This window comes from Palaemon carinicauda, chromosome 17 (assembly GCF_036898095.1).
Source record: "Palaemon carinicauda isolate YSFRI2023 chromosome 17, ASM3689809v2, whole genome shotgun sequence".
In the NCBI taxonomy this organism is placed as follows: domain Eukaryota; kingdom Metazoa; phylum Arthropoda; class Malacostraca; order Decapoda; family Palaemonidae; genus Palaemon; species Palaemon carinicauda.
This window is the reverse complement of record NC_090741.1, coordinates 59,805,257-59,830,839: the sequence shown is the minus strand read 5'-3', so window position 1 is coordinate 59,830,839 and position 25,583 is coordinate 59,805,257. Positions and strand designations below refer to the sequence as shown.

The 25,583-nt window shown below is 42.8% G+C and overlaps 2 protein-coding genes across 5 annotated transcripts in view; one reads left to right on the top strand and one right to left on the bottom strand.

Annotated features, from left to right (window-relative positions):
• The window catches only part of Ppat-Dpck (Bifunctional Phosphopantetheine adenylyltransferase - Dephospho-CoA kinase), a 266,249-nt gene that overhangs the window by 102,481 nt on the left and 138,185 nt on the right, over window positions 1-25,583 (bottom strand). The window contains exon 6 of the mRNA XM_068391102.1: window positions 18,427-18,662. The gene's annotated coding sequence lies outside the window, so the exon portion shown is untranslated. The remainder of the gene's footprint in view (window positions 1-18,426; window positions 18,663-25,583) is intronic.
• LOC137656798 (5'-3' exonuclease PLD3-like) overlaps window positions 1-25,583 on the top strand; it is an 85,769-nt gene that overhangs the window by 20,354 nt on the left and 39,832 nt on the right. For 2 of the 4 annotated variants that reach the window (XM_068391098.1, XM_068391096.1), the window contains exons 2-3: window positions 14,996-15,060; window positions 17,492-17,692. In XM_068391098.1, the coding sequence (XP_068247199.1) occupies window positions 14,996-15,060; window positions 17,492-17,692 (266 nt within the window). Of the gene's footprint in view, window positions 1-586; window positions 717-3,085; window positions 3,447-14,995; window positions 15,061-17,491; window positions 17,693-25,583 lie in introns of those variants that run through there. The other 2 variants (XM_068391099.1, XM_068391097.1) reach the window with 2 other exon arrangements.

Sequence of the window (25,583 nt, the reverse complement as noted above, 5' to 3'; positions counted from 1 at the left end):
ATAATAATAATAATAATAATAATAATAATAATAATAATAATAAATTATTATTATTATTATTATTATTATTATTATTATTACAAGCTAGGCTACAAACCTAGTTGGAAAAGCAGGATGCTATAAGCCTATGGGCTCCAACAGGGAAAAATAGTCTAGTGAGGAAAGGAAACAAGGAATTAAATAAACTACAAGAGAAGAATACACCGATCTCAATCAATATTTCTATATACCAATACCCAATAATGTTAGCAAAGCAAAGAACTAGAACGGGCAATTCAATTATACACATTTTAGAACTAGTTTCATGCAATTCAGATGAAAATTGACTAAGATATAGAAAAATACGTTTTGACCTTGTCCTGACCTTGACCTTTGCCACAAGCTCTCCTAAAATCTAATCAAATTGTCCTTGGATCATGGCTAATCCTCCCACCAAATTTTATGAAATTCGGTCAAATAGTTTTTGAGTTATGGGAAATATAAACACAGATATACAAACATACAAATACACGTCTATCAAAACATAACCGCGATGAAGTTGAAAGTTGATATTAATATTTTTCCCCTCTTAATTTTACTTTTCCAGTAGGACGTCCAGAGACACAGCATGTCAATAAAACCAGCCTTGCAGAGGAAATAATATTACATAATCATTCGACTACTACAGATCTCTACAGATCTCACTGATTCGGTATATGCTCTTCACGTCAGTAAAGGTATAAGGATAGATGTCTCGATGTGGGAAATAACAGCATGATTGTTGGCTAATGGGAAAGGTTATATAGGCCTAACAATATCCGTTTATATGTATTTAAAATGCGGGCTTTTGTAATGTTATAGTTGATGTTCATGCATTTTCTGTCATTTTTATTAATCTTATTGTTCTAACTTTGCGCATATGCCGAGCAGTTTAACTTTAACGCTTCTGAGAATGTTGGTATTAGAATATTTTCTGCAAATGGCTTTATTTAAAACAGATTTAAATAAATTTCTCTTCATACCTTAAATATGATATATCTATTTTAACGTTGTTACTGCTCTTTAACACGTTTATTTATTGCGTCTCATATATAGTGTATTTAATTCCTTGTTTCCTTTCCTCACGGGGCTACAATTACAGTGTAGTAATTAACCCCTTGGGTAAAGAAGAATTGTTTGATAATCTCAGTGTTGTCAGATGTATGAGGGCAGAGGAGAATCTGTAAAGAATAGGCCAGACTATTCGGTGTATGTGTAAGCAATAGGAAAGTGCACCGTAACCAGAGAGAAGGATCCAATGTAGTACTGTCTGGCAGGTCTAACTGTCAAAGGACCCCATAACTCTCTAGCGGTAGTGGCTGGTACCCTGGCCAACCTACTACCTACAAAAGTATATTAATACGTAAAAGAAAATAATCGTAATTAACAAAAAGGAGCCTATTTTAGAACCAAATTTCAGAAACCAACCTGTTCGAGCTAAGGTTTCAAAGACACAGTTTCTATTCTCTCTGGGGGAGTGGAAACAGCATGGCCAAACCTTCTCCATCTACCCCTCACCATGATCTCATCGGTATTAGTAGATATTTATTAACTCAATCTTTTTTACAGTGCAATATTTTAAATTAGTCTTGCAAGTATATAACATGAATTATACTAGTTTATAACTATAAATTTCTACTGATTTGCTCCATAAAACAGAAAACAAGCGAGCTAAACGGTAACCACATCAATTATCTACGACCGTACAACTCTACTAGAAATTTAATTTGCGGCATCTCTCAAATATTTATACTAATTATTTATACTATTATTTATATTCAATCTATTATTTATTTATTAATTATTTATTTAATTTAAAAATAACGAAATATACCTCACAATACTTAATTTCATTAGTATTTCGCCTCTTATTATTTACTAAACAAGCTCGACACACATTTCCATGCCAACCCTGAAATTTCTTTTATTTTACAACAAATGAAAATAAATAAGGCTGAGTTTTATGTTTAATTGAATAATCCAAATAATATCAATAATAATAATAAATTAAAATAAATTAAAATATCAATTGATTTGTAAAATATCAATTTCATAGTATTATATATATATATATATATATATATATATATATATATATATATATATATATATATATGTGTGTGTGTGTGTGTGTGTGTGTGTGTGTGTGTGTGTGTGTGTGTGTGTGTGTGTGTGTGTGTGTGATGTTTCACGCACATTAGGTTTAGTTAAGATTACCGTATCGGCAATGGTGTAAAAAAATAAAGTAAAAAAAGAAACAATTGAAATATTCGAAGAATTGCCAGACTGAACTCAACCCCCCCACCTCCCCCGGGGGTGGGGGGGGGGATGACGAATTGACGCTGACACAATGGGCCCAAACGGGTGACGTGCCCACCTCTGAATTTTTAAAATACCTGACCATATAAATCCTTATATCATTATTACTTTGTTTTGCCTTAAATAAAATTCGCATTAATCGTTCTAAAATGTCCATCTGCACCATAAGTAATTTCCTTAATCATCCATATCAATTATTTCACAATTTTTATATTATAATTCCCAAGACCTTAACGATTTTTTTCCTGCGTAAGCGTCACTACCCTAGACTCCCAGAGTTTTAGATTCCTTACATAAATTTCCTAATATTATTATTATTGCTAACTAAGCTACAAGTCCTAGCTGGAATAGCAGGATGCTTTAAATCCAAGTTGCTACATTTAGACTTTTACTCATCATGTGACTTTTAATCTTCGAACAAAGCATCAACTGGGTTCCTGGTACTGTATTACTCACTTCGCAAAATAAGTTTGCGGGCACTCTATCTTAAAGATGGATGCAAAGCTTCTAACTTTATTTCTATTATTATAATTATGATAATTTTACCTGTTCCATACATTAATTAATAATGAAATCCCCAACCTTTACTTTTATCCCATTCTACCTTGAAATCAGATAGGATAACTTCTTGCCATTATCAGTTTTGGCAACCTGGGGATGCTCATCTCAAGGAATTTTCTTATATTTTGTTTGTTTACATTTTACTTAAACGCAAGATATCGAACGTTTTCAAACGTTTCGAGTTTCCTGCCCTTCATATCTTATCTTACATCTACAATACCCAGAGTGATGCGTTATGGTTCAATTTGTTAAAACGTATCTTGAAAAGTTACAGAAGATTTGAAAAAAAGTAAACTTTGTAACGACATTCATACGTTTGGCAACGCTACCAGTTAGCGTGCTTTCAAAATCAGCTGATCTTATTCTTATTGCAGATGCCACTAATTGATAGTACTGTACTAGCAACTTGTTGTCCATTGGTTCAGTGTTGTGTGAAGTACATTCTTTGTGTTTTATCTACGTCTTAGATACGTTTCCGTAGCTGAAAAGTAACTATGAAGTATACAATAGCGGGTGATAAAAAGAAAGTTTGCATACAGGAAGGCGAGGTATGTTAAAATTTGTCCTAAAAGAATTGAAATAACTTAACTTGATAGCAATATAAGAATGATAAAAGGATTGTGCACTAATAACCTTTATTGTATGTTGCTTGCAGTGTTTTATATAATATCAAGCGTATTAGTAGCCTAACCTCTTTTTGTCTCGGGGGCTAGGGTACATTTAGGCTGGTTAACCTAATGGGTACAGATGCCTTTTTTTTATTCAGATCAATTGAAGGGGCCATAAAACTTAGGTTTAACTTTACTTTTACGTTGTTTCGGATAAAATAAGATGTTCTTTGAGTAAAAACAGTCCTAGGACAGTTTAGGTATTGTGACCAGAGTTCGGCAGAATAAAGGCAAGAGAAAGTCACCGAGGGTACACTGGTTTATATATATATATATATATATATATATATATATATATATATATATATATATATATATATATAATGACCCGCTTTCACAGAAAAAAAAATTGGCTCATTATAACCGATGAGTAAAGGCATGGCGTACTAGGTTAGGTTAGGGAAAACTAATCTTTATGACTACCACCTTTTTGAGGGTCGTCAGGTAATCTCCAAATAATCCCCATCTAGGTTAAAGAAGAATTGAGGATAGAGATGATGGTAAAAGTTACGTTAGGTCAGTTGGACGAATCTAAAGGAGTCTTTGCAATTACAGAGTTTGTGGAAATTGCTAAAGAACACTAAAATACATACTAATGAAGTATATTTATAGTGCTGTATTAACCCATGACAGACCCCCTAGGCTTTAAGTTTCTTTGAACCTCTTGAAAACCCCCAAGACCACGACCTCCGCGAATTACACGCTCTCCTTTCGTACAATTTATTACAATAATAATACAAGAAAATAATCCATAGTTTTAACATTCAACACTAGAATAAAAATAAATTTCCATAGCCCTCTGCTCTTCAGCCTAGTCAGCCTTAAGGATAATATGGCTTTGATAGTAAACGAAAGTATACAGAAGGTAATCAATTTACAAACATTATGAGAAACACAAATCGAACGGAAAATAACAGATATGATAAAGAAATACGGTAATAAAACAATATTGTATCAATTAATACAGAAAGGAAAATTACATTTGTAATAACATGATATCTATTTCATATGAGGCCCATTATCCATTTGTATGTCTATTTGTATATTTCTATGTGCTTATGGTATGTATGCATGCACAGTATGATTGATTATCATTCATGAACTTTTTACATTTTTGCGGGGATTTTCAGAAACAGCGGATTGGTCCAGACCAAACTTTGCTAATGTTTTCCTTGGGTAAAGTGAGTTCAGATGTGTTTGAATGGGGTTTAGCTTTCTTTTAATGAGAGGTAATTAAACTCCCTTTCAAGAAGGTATAACTAAAATACTGAAATATGGTGAAGCAATTTAAAAATATCTAAACTGCCAAGTCAGAACTGATAAAAGTTCTAAATGATGGTTTCAAGGACAGAGCTATTCCTGTAGGTTGAACCTTAGTAGGATAAGTTATTTCTTAGCTTAAATAGAGGCCTACCCATAAGAAATGAAACTTCATTCGAAATAGTAAAATATTCTGTTGAAGTTTGTATCTTGAGCAATAGTAAGAGAGCATTGCAATACTATCACTAGAGTTAATGAGTCATTTGATTGGCAAGATAGTAATACATTGGATCCCTCTCTGGTTACGACTCATTTCTCCTTTGCCTACACATACGCCAAATAGTCTGGCCATTCCTTATATATTCTCCTCTTTCCTCATACACCTAGCAACAATAACATAAAAATTCCTCATACACCTAGCAACAATAACATAAAAATAGATATATGAATAAACAAATTGACTCAAAAATATAACCTTCTTGGCGAAGGTGAAGATCCTTCTTCACTCTAGGGGTTAACTATTGTACTGTAATTGTTCAGCAGCTAGTTTCCACTTGGTAAGAATAGAAGAGACTATTTAGGTATCGTGAGCGCCTCTTCTAGGAGAAGGACACTCCATAATCAAATTATTGTTCTCTAGTCTTTGGTAGTGCCATAGCCTCTGTACCATGGTTTTGTACTGTCTTGGGTTAGAGTTCTCTTGCTTGAGGGTACTCGCAGGCACACTATTCTATCTGTTTCCTTATTCCTTTTCCTCACTGGGCTATTTTCCCTGTTGGGGTCCTTGGCCTTATAGCATCTTAGGTTTCCAACTAGGGTTTAGCTCAGCTAATAATAATAATAATAATAATAATATGCCATCATAAATATAATAATAAAAGAAGGGTTACTGCAAGAATATTAATAAAACAAAAAACCTCACTTATGAAAAAACAATCCATGACCAAATCAAGAGGATTTTGAGAAACACTAAATGGTCTACCACTCTCCAATCCAAGTTGTAAGACTTTTTCCCTTACTTATTTGTCAAGCTTCATGTGACTGTTGCCTCCCTTTCATAGAGGCTCTCCTTATCCACAAGTATGAAGTGCGACATACCGTGGTACCTCGTGAGATCAAACACGATTTATTTGAACTGTTCGAACACCCAATCAATTTTCCTCATGAGAATGAATGGAAAAAGGATTAATTGGTTCCCCACCTAAGAATGCTCTTTTTAATAGCAAATTTTACGATATCAAATTACAGTTACAGTACTGTAAATAAACCATAGTAAAACTAAGAAAAACACATGTAATTAGAGGGGCACTCAGTAGAGTGAAGACCTCTGCTGCGTCGGCTTATTTTTCAACCTTTTGCTCTTTTGCTCAACCTTGACCTTAACATGTATTAATTGGCATGGATTTTCATACATTCAAATATGAACTAAGTTTGAAGTCTGTGGGACAACGATATCCAAACTTATGGCTGATTACATGAAATGGACATTTTCAATATTAAACTTACCCGATAATCATGTAGCTGTCAACTCCGTTGCCCGACAGAATTCTATGGAGGGATACGCCAGCTATCACAATACTAGAAGGGGGTGTACTTACCAGCGCCACCTGTGGCCAGGTACTCAAGTACTTCTTGTTGACACCTCCTCAATTATTCCTCTGTCGTGCTTCCGGCAAGACGTTCTGGGATACGCTTATGTTCTTGGAGTATTTTCACGACTTTGGTGAAGTATTTCTCTTTGATTTCGGCTGTCGCTTTACTGGAAACTTCTATATTAGCTTAGTTAGCTTTTGGAATTAATTTGATTATGGTGACGAAGAGAGTATGAACTCTCTTTCACCTTTAAATGGCCGACCCTTCCCTTAGACGGAAGTGTTGGTGTCTAAGAGAGTATAGACTCTCTTTTTCTTAATTTTGCTTGACAAAAGTTATAGATTTATTTTATATCTCTCCGCCTCTTATAGGCCTCTTCGATTAACTTCCTTTTTTTTATAAACTTATTAAAATTAATTTTTATATTTGTTTATATTCGACCTTCCTAATAGTAGGCGGTCTTTTCTTAGTACCGAAGTTAATTAACATTGAGCCCGTCATTTCGGTTTTACCTGTTAACATATTATGCTATTAATGTCTTTGAAAGAATTTCTTTGATAGTCTAGTACTGTTTTCAAAGTTGAACTAACGTTTTGTTTTGTCTCTGCAGTTGTTGACGTTCAGAACGTTCAACTTGCACTCTATCGTTACGATAGAGAAAGAATTTTCACGGTTTCACATTGCAGTAAGAGTAACCGTGTCTAGCGTTTTGTTCATTCTTTCTTAACTTAATGTTTTTAATCCTAATAAAGGAACTTTTCATTTTGGGAAATATTTCAGTTTTTTCCTTTAACAATAATATGTTTTAACGATATATATGATTGGGCTCTTCTCTCAGGTTCTAAGTCAAGAGAGAGAGAGAGTGAGAGAGAGATAGAGACGGAGGGAGAAAGAGTAAACGTTTCATTCAAGCCTGCCAGGCGTACGAGTAACGTTGTTATCGTTTTTTGCTCTTCTCCCTAGTCTCTTTAGGGGAAGAAAGTAAACGTTTCTAGAGTGATCTAGTGTTTAGTCTCTTTCCAGCCACTGAATTATTTATCTTTCATTAGATTTTTCTGTTACATTGTAATTCTGTTTTCGCAATTACTAACTTTTGAGAAAGGATAGAATTGCGTGTTTCAGGTACAAACCACTTAAAGTTTCGAGTTCAGTGAAATAAGTGCAAACAGAAAATCAAAGTGATAAGTGATTAGCGCAAAGTGTGTCAGTGTTGTGCGTGAGGGTACTTCTGTGCGCGCCAGTCGTTCTCCCAGTCCGGGACCTCTTGCAAGCTCCCAAGCCCAGGGGAGAAGCAATGTCGAAGGACAAAAGGGTGCAGCAGGCCTTGATCGGCGCACAGAAGTATCCTCGGTGGTTGTGGGCGTGTCTTACTGAGACCGTCACTCCCACCCGCAGACGATTGAGCCCTTATTTTGCTCGTCTGCAGAAGAAATTTAGGGGAGAAAACGCTGGTCTCAGGTCTCAATACCTCTTAAACATAAAGTCCAGACCTATGCCAGACGTACGAAGTTAGAGTTCAACAACCCGGATGCAGTCATTGGGTTAGCTCTGACTCTCCTCAGTCATCAGTTGAATGCACTCCGCCTAAGAGGAGTAAGGTTCTGCCGCAACAGATCTCTGCTGTTAAGGCTTTACCTCAGCAGACCTTAGTGTCTGCCGACCCCAAGTTGACTCTACTGCAGTCCATGCAGTCACAACTTTCGGTCTTGATGCGTGAGTGTCGGGCTGAGAGTGTTGCGCCTCCGCCTCCGCCTACACTCCCTCCGCCTGCGCTCGCTCCGCCTGATCGCAGTACCACCTGCCAGGCGTACGATGTTGAGCCACGTTCTGAGTTGGCTGTTCCCAGTGGTGCTCAGCCTCCGCCTTCTTTAAGGCAACCTTTACAATGGGATCAGGAGGATTATACCTCTCTTCCTCCGCCTCCACTTGCTGCTCCACCAGTGATGCAACACTCGGTTGAGGTACAACAACCTCTCCCGTCCTTGAGTCAGTCTCCTCAGCTCTCGCTGCAGCGAGCTCAACCCTCCACAAGGCAAGCACCACTACACCTTAGCCTTGCGCCTCAGGAGCCTCAGCTTGCGAGACATTTACCTTGTTCTGCGCAACCTCTACCTCATCGCGCTCCGCTCACACCACAGGAACAGGAACTTGCTACTCCGCTTCCGCCAACCGCTCAGCAAGCGCAACCCTTGAGTTCAGCCACTCATCCCAGGAGTCAGCCTCCTCCACCCATGCGCCTACCTTCTGCTACTTCCTTTGATCAGCCTTTGCAGACTGAGCCTCAGGTGTTCCCTCAACAGAGTCTTGAAGAGGAAACCTCAACTATTGTTGTTCCAGCTCGTTCTGACTCTGCTGTTCAGCATACCTTACCTCCATTTTCAAACCTTATGATAATGGAGGTTATTTGTATTACTTATAAAAATATATTTGTATTCCTTGCAATATGTTTTTAACAATATCGCAGAATATGGCAAAAAATATGAATCATGAGTTATGAATGTAAGGTAAATATTATGTTGATATTTAAACCCCATGCAAGCATGCATAAAGCACTCTAGCACTGGTCATGGAATTTCTGAGAAATGTTAAACGCCATGCACACGCTCTGCTTACCTTACAGCATGCTCTACATACAGCATGCTCTGCTTACAGCATGCTCTGCATACTACATGCTCTGCATACAGCATGCTCTGCATTCAGCATGCTCTGCATACAACATGCTCTACATACAGCATGCTCTGCATACAGCATGCTCTGCATTCAGCATGCTCTGCATACAACATGCTCTGCATTCAGCATGCTCTGCATTCAGCATGCTCTGCATACAACATGCTCTACATTCAGCATGCTCTGCATACAGCATACTCTGCATACAACATGCTCTGCATACCTTACCGCATGCTTCTCAGTCACACATCTTTGGTTGTTGCCAACTCACTAGACTGTCAAGCAGTTTCATAACGTTGCCTTCTAGTCTGCTGCTTTTGCACCAGTGAACCCTCACTGAGAGAACTTAGCTTTTCTAGGATATGGTCCCTGTAGATGAGAAAGTTATTTTCTCCCTCCTTCTGATATTCCCTTGAGGACTCTGTCATTTGGAGGGAGCCTTTAGCTGCATAGCCTCCTATGGACTTTTATTTAAGCGTAACATGCTTTCAGGGAAGGTAATGGTTCCACTTCAGTCGCTAATCCCGTCTGTTACCACACCTGCTCCCATAGACCTTGAGCTGTGTTGCAAGACATGCAATCCAAGCTTAGTCCTTGTTAGAGGATTTTCTGTTTACGGAGTCAATGTGTCACGGGGAAGACGTTCAACAACCAACAGAAGTGACTTGTTGTGACGCAGTGCGGCAACCTCAGCAACCCGATAAGGAGTTGTCTGTACGACCCTGACAGTCTAGACAGATTCGGGTTGTCACTGTACTTCCTCGCTTGCCCATGATTGACAGTTCACAGACTGTGCAGCAGTACCATGATCTTGTGTCCGGCTCCGTCAGACGACTGGCTTTTAAGAGCTCCCACAAGTCGTCGCTGTCTGGAGATTTTCAAATGGACTATGGATCTGACCAAGGAACTGGGCCTCCTGGTCAATTTTGAGGAGTCTCAGCTCGTTCCATCCCAGACCATTGTCTCCTTGGGTATGGATCTTCAGAGTCGAGCTTTTCGGACTTTTCCGTCGGCCCCAAGGATCTTCCAAGCCCTAGAATGCATCCAGAGCATGCTGAGAAGGAACCGATGCTCAGTCAGGTAGTGGATGAGTCTAACAGGGACACTTTCATCGCTGGCCCTGTTCATCGTGTTAGGGAGACTCCACCTCCCCCCCCTTCAGTATCATCTAGCTGCTCACTGGATAAAGGACATGACGCTAGAGACGGTCTCAGTTCCTGTTTCCGAAGAGAGGAGGTCTTCTCTCGCGTGGTGTAAGAACAGCTTTCTTCTCAAGGAAGTCTACCTTTGGCTGTTCAGAAACACGACCGCCGTCTCCTCTCGGACGCATCAGACACGGGCTGGGGTGCGACTTTGGACGGACAAGAATGCTCGGGAACATGGAATCAGGAGCAAAGGACACTTCACATCAATTGCAAGGAGTTGTTGGCGGTTATTCTGGCCTTGATAAACTTCAAGTCCCTCCAGCTTAACAAAGTGGTGGAGGTGGACTCTGACAACACCACAGCCCTGGCTTACATCTTCAAGCAGGGAGGGACTCTTTCGTGGAAGTTGTTCTAGATCGCAAGGGACCTACTCATCTGGTCTAAAGATCGAAAGCTAACTGGTAACGAGGTTCATTCAGGGCGGTATGAATGTCATGGCAGATCACCTCAGACGGAAGGGTCAGGTCATCCCCACAGAGTGGACCCTTCTCAAGAATGTTTGCAACAGACTTTGGGCCCTGTGGGGTCAGCCAACCATAGATCTGTTCACTACCTCGATAACCTAGAGACTCCTGTTGTATTGTTCTCCGATTCCAGACCCAGCAGCAGTTCACGTGGATGCTTTTCTGCTGGATTGGTTCCATCTCGACCTGTATGCATTCCCGCCGTTCAAGATTGTCAACAGGGTACTTCAGAAGTTCTCCTCTCACAAAGGGACACGGCTGACGTTGGTTGGCTCCGCTCTGGTTCGCGAGAGAATGGTTCTTAGAGGTACTGCAATGGCTGGTCGACATTCCCAGGACTCTTCCTCTAGGAGTGAACCTTCTAAGTCTACCTCACGTAAAGAAGGTACACCCAATCCTCCACGCTCTTCGTCTGACTGCCTTCAGACTTTCGAAAGACTCTCAAGAGCTAGGGGCTTTTCGAAGGAGGCAGCCAGAACGATTGCCAAAGCAAGGAGTACATCCACTCTCAGAATCTATCAGTCTCAAGGGGAAGTCTTCCGTAGCTGGTACAAGACCAATGCAGTTTCCTCAACCAGTACCACTGTAACCCAGATTGCTGACTTCCTGTTATATCTAAGGAAAGTAAGATCCCTTTCAGCTCCTACGATCAAGGGTTACAGAAGTATGTTGGCAGCGGTTTTCCGCCACAGAGGCTTGGATCTTTCCACCAACAAAGATCTACAGGACCTCCCTAGGTCTTTTGAGACCTCAAAGGAACGTCGGTTGTCCACTCCAGGCTGGAATCTAGACGTGGTCCTAAGGTTCCTTATGTCATCAAGATTTGAACCTCTCCAATCAGCCTCTTTTTAGGACCTCACATTAAAAACTCTTTTCCTCGTGTGCTTGACAACAGCTAAAAGAGTAAGTGAGATCCACGCCTTCAGCAGGATCATTGTTTTCACATCTGAAACGGCTACATGTTCCTTGCAGCTCGGTTTTTGCTAAACGAGCTTCCTTCACGTCCTTGGCCTAAGTCGTTCGAGATCCCAAGCCTGTCCAACTTGGTGGGGAATGATCTGAAGAGAGTACTTTGCCCAGTTAGAGCTCTTAGGTACTATCTAAAAAGGTCTTAACCTTTACAAGGACAATCAGAAGCCTTATAGTGTGCTATCAAGAAACCTTCTTTTCCAAGTTCTAAGAACTCAGTTTCTTACTATTCAGGCTTCTGATTAGAGAAACACATTCTCATCTGAAGGAAGAAGACCTTGCTTTGCTGAAGGTAAGGACACATGAAGTGGGAGCTGTGGCTACTTCAGTGGCCTTCAAACAGAACCATTCTCTGCAGAGTGTTATGGATGCAACCTATTGGAGAAGCAAGTCAGTGTTCGCATCATTCTATCTCAAAGATGTCCAGTCTCTTTACGAGTACTGCTACACCCTGGGACCATTCGTGGCAACGAATGCAGTAGTAGGCGAGGGCTCAGCCACTACATTCCCATAATCCCATAACCTTTTAACCTTTCTCTTGAATACTTTTTATGGGTTGTACGGTCGGCTAAGAAGCCTTCCACATCCTTGTTGATTTGGCGGGTGGTCAATTCTTTCTTGAGAAGCGCCGAGGTTAAAGGTTGTGATGAGGTCCTTTAGTATGGGTTGCAGCCCTGTATACTTTAGCACCTTTGAGTTGATTCAGCCTCCCAAGAGGAACGCTGCGCTCAGTAAGGAAGACGATCTTATTAAAGGCAGAGTAACGGTTCAAGTCGACTTCCTTACCAGGTACTTATTATTTCATTGTTATTGTGGATAACTGATTATATGAAATACGGGATACTTAGCTATCCTTTAGTCTTGTACACTGGTTTTTCACCCACCCCCCTGGGTGTGAATCAGCTACATGATTATCGGGTAAGTTTAATATTGAAAAATGTTATTTTTATTAGTAAAATAAATTTTTGAATGTACTTACCCGATAATCATGATTTAATCGACCCTCCCTTCCTCCTCATAGAGAACCAGTGGACCGAGGAATAATTGAGGAGGTGTCAACAAGAAGTACTTGAGTACCTGGCCACAGGTGGCGCTGGTAAGTACACCCCCTTCTAGTATTGTGATAGCTGGCGTATCCCTCCATAGAATTCTGTCGGGCAACGGAGTTGACAGCTACATGATTATCGGGTAAGTACATTCAAAAATTTATTTTACTAATAAAAATAACATTTTTGCTTGACCGTGACCTTGACCTTTATCCTTGACCTTCTAAAATTTCCAGCTTTATACATAATAGTTAATACTTGCAAGTTTCATTACTCTACGATTAAAATTGTGGCCAGGAAGCTGTTTACAAGCACAAAAACAGGAGCAAAAACATAACCTCCTTGAACTTGGTTGGCAGAGGTAATTAGTAGAATAAACTGGATAAATATGGAGTAAATGAGTTTGACCTTTATTTTACCAGTAATAAGGAGAATGGATGGGATGAGTGGAAGGGGATAAACCACCCCCACACAAACACATTGGGTAACTGCCTTTCTTGGATTATTTTTCTTTTTTGCATATTTTCTGGCACTAACTGATTCACATGAGGACATTTTTGCTATTAAGTGATCAATAGAGGATTGTTTCTGCCTGTTTTAAAATGTTTCTGAAATGAATCTATGCATAATCATTATAAAAACCATCTGCTCTAGTAGCTTGGCTGTGTACCATTTTTATAAAAAAAAAAAAAAAAAATTGACTTGGCCTATTTTGCCATTGCTTTCTTTATCACTGAACCAAGGGTAGGCTTCCCTCTGTCCTCCTCCAAAGACATGATCTCTTTTGCTATTGTGTTTAAATAAACAAAAACACTAAAATAAATGAAATTACTAGACATTTAATAGAATCGTTTTTTGCTGGCCTTAACTTGGGAAGAGATATGCATAAAACTGGCTCAGTTGCATTTGCCTCTGTCCATTCAAGCTCTTTCGAGTTGTTTGGCCTCCATTTTTTTTTTTTTTTTTTTAAATTGGGGAAGAAATGGGAACAAAAATTTTGTCACCAAAAGGTTTGAGTTCTGGCATTCAATCTACAAGGTATTACTGTAAGTGAAAAATAAGAGACATGCATACAAAAATATTGGCGATACTAATGATTGGAGCATCAACCAAATTTTGACTTGAAACCAGGATCACAATGGCAGAACCTCCAATAAATGAGAAAATACAGCAAGATACCAATTATTTTCTATTATTATTACTTGCTAGCTACAACACTAGTTGCAAAATCAGGATGTATGAGGACAGAGAAGAATGAGGAAAGAATATGCCGGACTATTTGGTACAGTATATGTGTAGGCAAAGGAAAAATAAGCTGTAACGAGAGAGAGGGATCCAATGTAGTACTGTCTGGCCAGTCAAACGTTCCAATAACTCTCTAGCGGTAGTATTTCAATGGGTTGCTGGTGCCCTGGTCACCCTATGAGCCGGATCAACAATAAGATCTGAGATTTATGATTTTATTTTTCTATCCATGACTAACTTATACTGATTAATCACTGCTCTATGCTGTTAGTTTTGATTACCTGGAGAAGGAAGGAGCACATTTTCAAAATGTGTTCCAGACTTAGTGAATATATTTGTGTAATCTGTAAACTGTACTGTACTGTGTATCAATAATTACTGTACAGTACAGAAGTTGATAGTCTCATTTAAAACTAGAAACCATTTGTGAGAAAATTAAACATCATAATAGTGTAAAATGTACTTCATGCTGTAAAATTTATTTCAAAACTTGTGGTATTTTCCAAGACTAATGAGAAGGAATTTATGGAGACTGGACAATTATTATCATATAATGTTGATGAGTTGGACTTTTTATCAGAGGATTATCAATCTCAATGAATAGTTTGAATAAATTAATATTTTTCATAATAGTGACTCTTCGCATTCCCCGAGAGAGATTAGTTCACCAAACTTTCAATTTGGCTCCACAAGGCACTAGAAGAGTTGGAAGACCCAGACCTACATGGCTGAGGACTATGAAATGTGAAGTAGGAGGTGGTGAATGGAGAAGTATTGATTTAAAAGCTCAAGATAGAGACGACTGGCGAAGTCTAGCCGAGGCACTCTACGTCAATAGGCGTGAGAGATGAGGTTGATGATATTAGTGTCAGATATGAACCCCAGGGTTTTTGCTTTATCCTAAGCAACTTATTTAAAAATATATATCAGGAAATTATATTACTGTAGCTGGATGTTAATTTTTCTCTTTTTTTCTTTAGACAGTGGTGGAAGGAAGTGGAAGACTTGACTTTGGGGAATATGAGCTTGAATTGTGGGACTCACGGTAAGTTAACACTCTTTCCCTTACCCTGGAGATGGTAAGGAGATCATTTAAAATAATGTTCAAAGGTCATACCCTATGCTAGCTAATAAAGAAATTAATGTGCGTATTACCAGTAGGGACACCATGAGTAAGTCCTTTATATTATTTTTATAGGTTCGTTAATTTAATTCACCAATAACCATTTTTAAACTTTGTGAAAGCTAAGGTGTGTACCTTCATATAAGTATAAAAAATTGGTAAAATAGTTTGACATTTCACTAAAATAAGAACCATTATTTATAAGAAATTCCCAACACATACAGTATGTTGCTTGAAGGTTACAGACTCCCAACTGCTCTACAAAAACTAACTGTACTCACACAGGAGAAAAGAGAGAAGTACACATTCTGGTATGCTGCTTTAGTTACCTCTGGGCCTACAGCTCATGGTCATGGATGACTGAGAATAGGGAGCATCTTTTAGGACCATTGACTACTCAGAAAATTTTCATCCACTTTTGCCTTTGATAAATACTATCAAAGAACGTCCTCCAAAATCTCTCGCCAGAGGTCAAACTTCAAGAGCCTCCCATGACTAGAACTGGGTCTGCAGCCTACTCCCAAGGTCCAGCTATTATTGCTATTGACAGAGCCTTTAAACATCTGTTGGTGACCATAATCAAAACTAAAACTGAGATCCTGATTGTGTACAGGCCTAACAAAGGGTTACTTCAGGCAATAATTCACCATGATACCCAAGGTGTCCCCAGGATAGAAGAGGGACCTCAGCTATGAACTCAAATGAACCAGAGACCAGACCAAAACAAATATCATGCTTTTGAAAATTTTACTGTTGATGGATCAAGATAAATCCTTGTGTAGCAGTTTGTGGCTGAAACAAAAAAAATATTGCTTTAAGAAACTTGGTTCCAGAAATTATTTTACAAAATCATTTCTTTGACTGAGATTGATTTCTGGAAAAGGGCAAAACTCAAGATGAACCCAGTGAGTGAAATTAAAATGGAGTCAATGAATCTGACCTTCAAGAAGACAGAAAAGGAGATTTACCTGCTAAAGTATCCCTGAAATGGATGAATTTCATGTTATGAAATGTAGCCTTGTTACTTCAAAAGATCGAAACATGCCCATAACTGAGAATGAAGTGGTAAAAAATCAGGTTTTTCAAAAAACCCTGTTAAGTGTTGATAAATCACTTTTCTGTATATGGGAAGGCAGTACATGTGTTAGCAATATTTTGACACTTAGTTATTTATTAAATGACATGACTGAAATAATGATAAAACCATTTAAAGGCCAGTCATTTACTCCAGCTTTCCATAACAAATTTAAGGACAGTTTCCTGAAATCTAGAGCACAAATATGCAGCATACATGTATGTCTTCCTAAATATGTGATGGTTTCAGTTTTAATTTGAACATCAACAAAGCCGCCATCAAGTGCTTTATTTAACTACAGTTAAGAGAGGACAGATTTTGATCCACTGGAAAGGCATTTTCTCTATGCCTTGAAATGACAGATCTTTGACCCCGACAAATCATGAGGAGGATATCCAAAGATATACAGACATTTAACACTTTCCAAAAAGACCTACAGTAAAAAGATGATGTTACTCCAGTAAGTCAACCAAGCATAAGAGACAGAAATCTCTGTAGGAAATATTTTCCCAATCAGATCCTCTAAAATAAGTGTGGAGCCTTTTGCAAAGGTTTGAAGAGAATAAAAATACTGATAGAATGCAATTGGCCTACTTAAAAAATTAATGCATTTCCTGCTACTTCAGCATGCTGGGAATTCCGGTTTCAAGACTAAATACACATTTGAGTCATTACTTCTGCCAACTAAGTTGGAAGGTTATGTTTCCGTCCCTGTTAGAATATTTGTAATTTGTGTGTGTATGTGCTTGTTAGTGAACAGCTTCCTAGCCACAATTTTAATTGTAGAGTAATGAAACTTGCAGGGAGTAACTGTTATGTAAAAGGCTGAAAAAAAGGATTACATTTTGGAAGGTCAAGATCACGGTCAAGCTAAATGTCCAATTCATTTTATCAATCAATTTCAAGTGATTTGCCAGAAAAATGCATCCGTTTATAAAATATAGTGTAGCAAAAACGACCATCATGATAAATAAATTTGAGTCTTAAAATTTTATCTAATTGGTCCTTAAAATTTTCAGTAAAGTGATTTTTCATCTTAATGTTTTTCTTATCATGAAGTGTAACAGGATTTTACATAATGGCAAAGTCATTTATCAATTTCTCAGGCGGTGCACTTGAGTTTTGAATATCTTTACTTAGAAACTGAAACTATTGGGTATTATTTTGACCATATTTCTATTTTTTTAGTAATAAACGAAAACATGTTTATGTGCGACAACTTTAGCAAACCTCATATTCATTCATTTCTCTGATTTAATACAAAGAAAACTTTTACAGGTACAATAATTTGCTGCATAGACGAATGTCAAAGATGCAAAGTGGACCTAAAGCTGGCTGTCTTTCATGGATTCGAGATTGGGTGCAGTTTTCTTGTGTTCCCATTACCATCATTGTGACATTGTCATTGTTCATAGTGGCAATGGCACGATTAGATTCCATTGCATATCAGAGTGAGGATTTGAGTTGTGGCAAATGCAGGTAAAGTGTGCATCTTTTGCTGTTGTTGCAAATGGGTATTTTTTAGGGAAGGATTTTATTTTCTTAGGTCCTAGTATAACTGGTAATTGCCTTCGCTCACTCCTGTCGTCATTTGTCTGTGAGCAACTTTATTTGAAAAGTAAAGTACCAATTTCGACCAGACTTGGTAGTCATTTTGGGTATGACCCAAGAGTGAATCTGTAACATTTTTAATAAAGTACATCAAAGTATATGTACACCACAGTACTTTGAAAATAGTTGCAATATCAAGTTATTGACAAATATTTCGTTAGTACAGATGCACAGTGGGGTTAAGAGCAAAATAAGACTGCTCTGTGTGGCGAAAGGCATGCTTTCTACTGAATGCCCCTCTAATTGTTAGGTTTTCACTCATTTTTTTTTTTTTTGTGATATAAACATGTGTTTCTTATTGTTTGTTGTATTATACAATTGGATTTGTTCAGTTTTGCCTTGAGTTTTGCAGAACAATAGTAATGTACCTTGATTTACGAGTTCGCAACTTAAAATGCTTGTACTGTATTCTAAGAAAATGTTCTATTAAGAAATAAATGAAATTCACCATATATTCCACAATCCCATAAATACACATATATACTAATTATTAAAGGTTTTTTTATGGTAATTATAATCCCTCACATCAGATATTAATAAAGATTACTACAGTAATTCACAATGAAAAATAGAAATAATTGACAAATTAACTTGCATCTTACCTTTAAGGAGAGTCATGACTGGAGTGAAGAGGAGATTGGGGATAAGGTTACTGCTTAGAAGGAGAATCTCCCTCCATGAGCAGTTCTGGTAAAATATCAGGAGTTCTCTCTCGAGCACGACATTCACTATCGCTAGATGAATCATTCAATTTACACTTTATGGACACCTGCTCGTCTTTATATTATACAGAAGGTCCTTAACTTACAATCATTCAGAGATACAGATACAAATCCAACTGAAAATAACAAAGTAAAGAAATATTGTCATAAAACAATATTGTATCATATAATACAAAAAATGACAAATTCGAAGATAATTTGTATTTTTCCTAACCATACAAACCTTAGCTATTTACAAAGGGTATTACTTTTAGCGTAGCTGAAATGGCGAGCCATTAGAATTTATCGAGGGTGTATTACCCCCGCGCTAGTTAGCGGGGGGGTAGGGGAGTGGTAGCTAGCTACCCCTCCTCCCCCTCACACACAGGTGAATACTCACTTTCACTTAGAGGTAGGACTTGTCTTGGGGGACAGGGCTGGCGGGCAAATATGTGTAAATAGCTAAGGTTTGTATGGTTAGGAAAAATACGAATTATCTTCGAATTTGTCATTTGTTCCGTAACCGAAATACAAACCACGCTATTTACAAAGGGTGACTTATCCCTTAGGAAGGGTGGAAAGTCCCCAGCCATACTGGCTTTGGCTTTACCCGGGGACTCAGAATCCGAGTGAGTCGCACTCGAGAAAAGGAGTCCCTGCACCTCACAAGTTCCTTGCTCCGCAAGGAACTATGTGGCCTACGTAAGCTTGTGTGTGAAGGAAGAAGTGTGACTCGTCCTAGGCAGTTGACCTGGAGTTTCAGAAGGAACTCTGAGTTAGGACGTTCCCAATACCACCTCGTCAGGGTATGGGGGACGCGACAGTATTGACTCAATACTCGGAACACAAGGAAGCATGGTTTACCTGAAGAGGTTCGAGGTCAGCTATGCAGAGACCAGGATGCTGCTTCCCCGTAGAGGGGATGATGAAGAAAGAAGTAAGGGCCAGACATACTTCTTTCGTTCATGCAGACTAAAACCTGATAACAATGCCCTCAACCTTCTGCTACCTGTCCAAAAGGGAGCCTGAGGTTAGACCAGCTGTTGTGTAGCCACCACAGAGCGATAGAAAACGTATCGAGACTCCTGTGGGTCACGCCCTGCAGGAAGCGGGCTGCGAAGGTCATCAGACGTTTCCAGACTCCAGCTTGTAGCACCTGCGTCACAGAGTAGTATTACTCGAAGGCGAGGGACGTTGCGATGTATCCAACATCGTGCTGTAGGGCGACGTGACGGGGGAGGGTCTGAAGACAGGACGAGATGAATGTCCTTGAGTCCGGGCTGAAGAGGTATACTGGTGACTCTCCCCCCATGTCCTCCTTGTGTTCCCAAATCGGCTGCAACTGAGGACAAACTGCAGCTGTTCCCAGCGCTAACCTCTCGATTCCTTACTGGCAAGAAAGAGAAGGTCTTGGGACATCAGACACAGAATGGAGACTCGAAATCTTGAATGAAACGGACCGAAGGGCCGGGACCCTCAGATTCTGAGTCTAGCCAACAACTCAGGAGCGAGCCTGAATGTTGCCTTCCCCTCTTCCTTAGAAAGGGGGGAGTAGTAAGAGACCAAGAAGATTGCTTACACACTGGCCGTGGCCAGAGTGAGCAGAAGACCCAAGGCGGAATACAATCCGAGGCCTGTCGTAAAAGGGTCTTGAGAAGATCTCTTAAAGGACTAAAAGTCCGAGCCATGCTCCAAGTTGGAGGTCTTCCTCCGACTAGGGCAGGGATGATCGTAGCTTCGCATGAGCGAGGATAGATCCAGCGGGCAGGAAAAAGTTATTCCTTTAAGCCTGAAGGTCAGGGAAAGGCTGAGCGACAGGCTTCATTGCCGAGAGCGGAAAGGAGTTTCCTCCCGCCGAAAGGCAATAAGACCGTTATTGCTGGAGAAGAGGCCTCAAGGGAAGAGGTATATCTCCCACGGAACCAACCACCTTAGACTCTTCACTTTGCCTGGGAGACCCCTGTGGATGACTATCGCAGATGACGCGACCTCCGTACCGCGACTGTAGCGGGTTGTCTCTTCTAGAGGAGGAAGCGTAGTGTCTCCAGGCATGAAGCCGAAGCGACGCCCCGGTTCGGGAGAGATGTCGCAGTGTGGTTGCTTGAGTAGTGTGCGCCGTGGGAGAAGCTCTCCCGGGAGTTCCGTCAGGGGAAGCAGAGGGTCCAGAAACCGTTCTGCGCGTAGTCCCAGTGGAGCACTCCCATTGAAAGGTTGACAGACAACCTGGTCTTGTTGAGGCCCATTATCCGCAGACAAAAAGGAGGGAAGACGCAGGCGTCGAAGTTGTCCCACCATCACCGGAATGCATCTTGCCAGTGTCTCGGGGTCTGAGACTGGGGGGGAAGACTAGCGGAAGCTTGAGGTTCCAAGCTGTCGCGATCAGGTCCCCCAGACCAGCACTTGCTGGTTACCCAAGGTCAAAGACCCCTAGGTACACTCTCTCTATGAGGCTCTGCTCGGATAGTCTGAGAGAAACATTCCCCTGCCTGGAATGAGAGAGCCGATGGTGGTATTGAGAGAATCTCAATCATCCCGGTATCTCTACTGCAAGATGTGAAGGTGTGAAAATGCGTCCCCTGCTGGTTAGAATGAAGTCGACGCGCAACGGGGAGACTCGGCAGGAGCTGTAGGATCTGAAGAGGGGCCAGACTAAGGCCCCTAAGCCTGCCTGAATGATGGAGAGGTATCCTTCAGGTCTTGACCATAGGCCTGGACCGGAACATGCCCCCCCCCCCCTTTCCTTTGACGAGTCCGAGAACTGCATCAAGAATGTGGGGAAAGGACGAGAATATCCACTACCATCAAGAGGCTCCATAGGTCAACACCCATTGCAGGTCTAATAGTTCCGCTGGTTCCATAGGGTCAGGGAGTCCGGTTAAACATTGCCTGAAGCCACCGGAACTTGGATCGCCCCACATGGAACTTATCCTGAGGCGACCGTTCGGACTATAGACGGGTCAATGAGGAAAGAAGAACTAGGAAACGTTCCAAGGTAGGGCTGAAAGCTCTGCTTGACTGAGAACAGGTACTGCGACTCTCCTCAGTCTTGCCACAGTCAACCGAAAGGAAGGCTCGGAGGATGTGGTAACAGAATCTGGCGTCCCCAGGTGGTCACCCATCCAAGTACCGACGTTGCTTAACCTCGCTGGATGGACGAGAAGCGGGGTTTCCAATGTGGTAAGGCGGTTGACTCAATATCATGGCCAGATACTCCAGATGTTGAGGCAGAGGAAGAGAAGGCTCCAAGCAAAATACCATGAGCCCACACTCATGGTAAGCATCCTGAAGCTTGTCCCGGCGCTGAAGAAGGTCGAAACCCGAGCCTATCAGAGTTCACCAGCCCTCCAAACAGCAGAGGAGGCGGAAGCCTGCACCTGAGCGGTCAAGAGGAAGGCAGGGAGAGTTCTCTGGGGAAAACAAACCTGCTATGCCACGGCGGGATAGCCACACTGCATCATAAGCAGGAATACTTGCAGTCTAGGCTGAATTCGACGAGCACCCTGGAAGATGGATGGAATGGAAAATGAAAGTACCCGTCCTTCCGATCCAGGGTTTAAGGAGTCCTGTCGCCTCGTTACCAGTCTGATCAATTCTGCTGGCCAAAGTTTGTTCGACAAACTTGATCGGGGCTGAGAGGTCGACTATGGACGTCCCCTCTCAGATCCTTCCTTACAAGAAAGGATCGACTGAGGGGGCCGGGGGTGAAGCCGTCGATGATCCTAAGGAAGACCTTCGCCTAAGGTATGGATCATTCTGCCCAACCGGGCAACTCTGCTGACGCTATGGCATAGAGGTTCAGAGACCCTGAATTCGCTGACAGAGACGGCAGGCGCGATATCCTTGGCTACTCACAGAGAATATGCGGGAATGGGCATCGGGAAGCTGTCATTCGTATGAGTAACCTTAAGCATCCTCCCAGCGAAAAACCTGCAATCCTAGAGTTCGTGAACTCCTTTTAGGACTATGCCCCCCCGGGGGAGTCTCCCGTGCCATCTGTTCCTGACAGGAGAAAACTGCAATTGGACACCTTGTCCCAGTTGTCGTAGCCGATAACTTAGGCCGACGTGGTTGAAAGAAAAGGCGCTGGAGCCCTACAGAGTCTGGAAGAAAGTGCCTTGGAGGAGTGAAACCGGAAGTCGATTTACTCCGCACAGCAGCTGTCTAAGTCTCTGTCCTTGGGCACAAACAAACTCTTCTCAAGGATGGAAGGGTGTCTGAGGTCGTCGACCTCCACAGATGAGACACCCGAAGGAAGCCCTCAGTCAGCGCATCCAGATGGTACAACATCGAGCTTGTCCGCAAGTTAGATATTTAACGACGAAAGGCCAAGGTGCCTGAGCTCGAGAGGAGGAAAGTACCCTTGATCTTCCTGTAGCTTCCTTGAACCAAACCTCGGGCCGTAACCGAGGAGGGAAAGAACCTGGTAAGCTCCCAGAGGAAGAGGTAAGCAGTCACCCCTTGTCCGATGGAGAAATCTCGAACGGAAAGCCCCCCCCCCCCCCCCCCCCCCCCCGCCAAAAATCCTTCCAGGGAATGACGGGGAAGGGCTAACCCAGGTTCAGGAATAGAGGAGTGTTGCTCAGATCTCCCTTAAGTTTCTCCTATTCTTGCAAGTGCCATGCTCTGTGTTTACGGGGTGAGACCGTGTTCTGGAAATACGCTCCAGAAGAACTCGCCAGGCTGGTCATGCTGCGAAAACCCCATTGGGAATCGTGGTCGCAATTGCCCTGGAGCTCGCGCAACGGGAATTCCTGGTGGTCGGCGGGCGATAACCCATAGACGAGCAATGGATACTGCAAGAAATAAGCCGACATTTGTGCGAAGAAACACTGTAGGTTCGCGCGACGGAACACCATCCGTCTGCGCGACGGAAAAAACCGTTGGTTCGCGCGTGGGCGAACATTGGAGAGCATGAGCGTAGACGTGCAGGCACGTGGGCGTGTGGGCGCGCAGGCGAGTGGTTGCGCGGTTGCACGGGCGAGCGGTCGCGCGGTTGCACGGGCGAGCGGTTGCACGGGCGAGCGGTCGCGCGGTTGCACGGGCGAGCGGTCGCGCGGTTGCACGGGCGAGCGGTCGCGCGGTTGCACGGGCGAGCGGTCGCGCGGTTGCACGGGCGAGCGGTTGCGCTGTCGCACGGGCGAGCGGTCGCGCGGGCGAGCGGTCTCGCGGTCGCACGGGCGCGTAGGCGAGCGGTCTTGAGGGTGGGCAGGTGAATGAGAGCGAGTCCGAGGCGGCGAACGCAAGCGTTAGCGCGATGGCGAGGAAACGCGCTGCCGCGTGGGCGAGGAAGACTGCTGGCGATATGGATCAACAAGCGATCGGTGGTGAGCTGGTGAGCGCTAACGCGCAGGTTGGCGATGGCGCGTTGTGATATGCCGACGCGATGGTCAAGCAGTATGCGCAGGTGAGCGATCGTGCGATGGCGAGCAGTATGCGAAGGTGAGCGATCGCGAGCAGTGATCAGCATGCGCAGGGTCGCGCGATGGTGATCAGTATGCGCAGGGTCGCGTGATGGTGATCAGCATGCCAGGGTCGCGCGATGGTGATCAGTATGCGCAGGGTCGCGCGATGGCGATCAGCATGCGCAGGTTGGCGGTAGCGTGATGGCGAACAACATCTGCAGGTGGGCGATCGCGTGATGGCGAACAGCATACGCAGTTGAGGGTCGCGCGATGGTGATCAGCATGCGCAGGGTTGAGCGATGGTGATCAGCATCCGCAGGTGTGCGGTCGCGCGATGGCGATCAGCATCCGCAGTTGAGGGTCGCGCGATGGCGATCAGCATCCGCAGTTGAGGGTCGCGCGATGGCGATCAGCATCCGCCGTTGAGGGTCGCGCGATGGCGATCAGCATCCGCAGTTGAGGGTCGCGCGATGGCGATCAGCATCCGCAGTTGAGGGTCGCGCGATGGCGATCAGCATCCGCAGTTGAGGGTCGCGCGATGGCGATCAGCATCCGCAGTTGAGGGTTGCGCGATGGCGATCAGCATCCGCAGTTGAGGGTCGCGCGATGGCGATCAGCATGCGCAGGTGAGCTAGTAGCTGGCGAACCATGTTCCTTCAGAAGTGTTGGAGAACGTTGGCGTGCCGGCTGTAACACATGTGGGCGATCCGGAGATCGCTGGCGAGCTGATGATCGCTGGCGGGCTGATGATCGCTGGCGAGCTGATGATCGCTGACGAGCAGAAGGCTACGCGTGGAAGCCTGCGCAAAGAAGAAGAGTCCTTGACCCCGACCTGAACCGAAGTTCTAGATCGCGAGGGCGAATGTGGGCGCACAGGGCGCGTAACAGGAACCAACAGGAACCGCAGGGAAGATCATCTTGAAAGCGCTGACGAACAGGAGAGCGCTGATGAGCAGAAGGGTGCGCAGGGAAACCCTGACAAGCAAGGGAAGAACCCCCGTGCGGGCAACCTTTTGCCCCGAAGGGATCGTTGTCCGCCGGGAGACTGATGTCCGTCGGAAGACCGCTGTCCGTCGGGCAGACCGTTGTCCGTCGGGAAGACCGTTGCCCGTCGGAAGACGAGATCAGACTGCTGTCCATCTGCACCAAGGCGGAAGATCGAGAAAAAGGAGTTGTAGGCTGCAAACGGAGATCCAAAAAGGCGCCTCAAGCACCCTTATAGGGAGATGAGAGGCCCTTACGACGAGGCGGACGGTGGGCCTTACGGCGAGGGAGGCCAACAGCAACAGAAGAAACCTCCGAAGAGGAGTCTCTATGAGTGTACTCTCTCGCGAACGAAAGAGAAACACTTCGTGGAAGAGACTGGTCAGCCAGTGACCTAAAAGGAGCAATCCTCCGAAGAGGAGCTCCTGCAGTTGCCCAGCCCCTTGAGCGAAACTGCAGGTGCGACCGCTCAGCACCAAGAGAATAGTCGCACGAAAAAAAGGCAAGAGAAGAACCCCCCAAAAGGGGAAAAACTCAAGCCTGGACAGGAAAAATTTCCCTCGGAAGGAAAGTTATCCGCCCAAGGAGGCAAGCCTCCTGACTGTTCTAAAATGAACTGGAGAGCTGTCCGTCGACACGGGAGTACTACCAGTAGAAGGAGACACGCCCCTG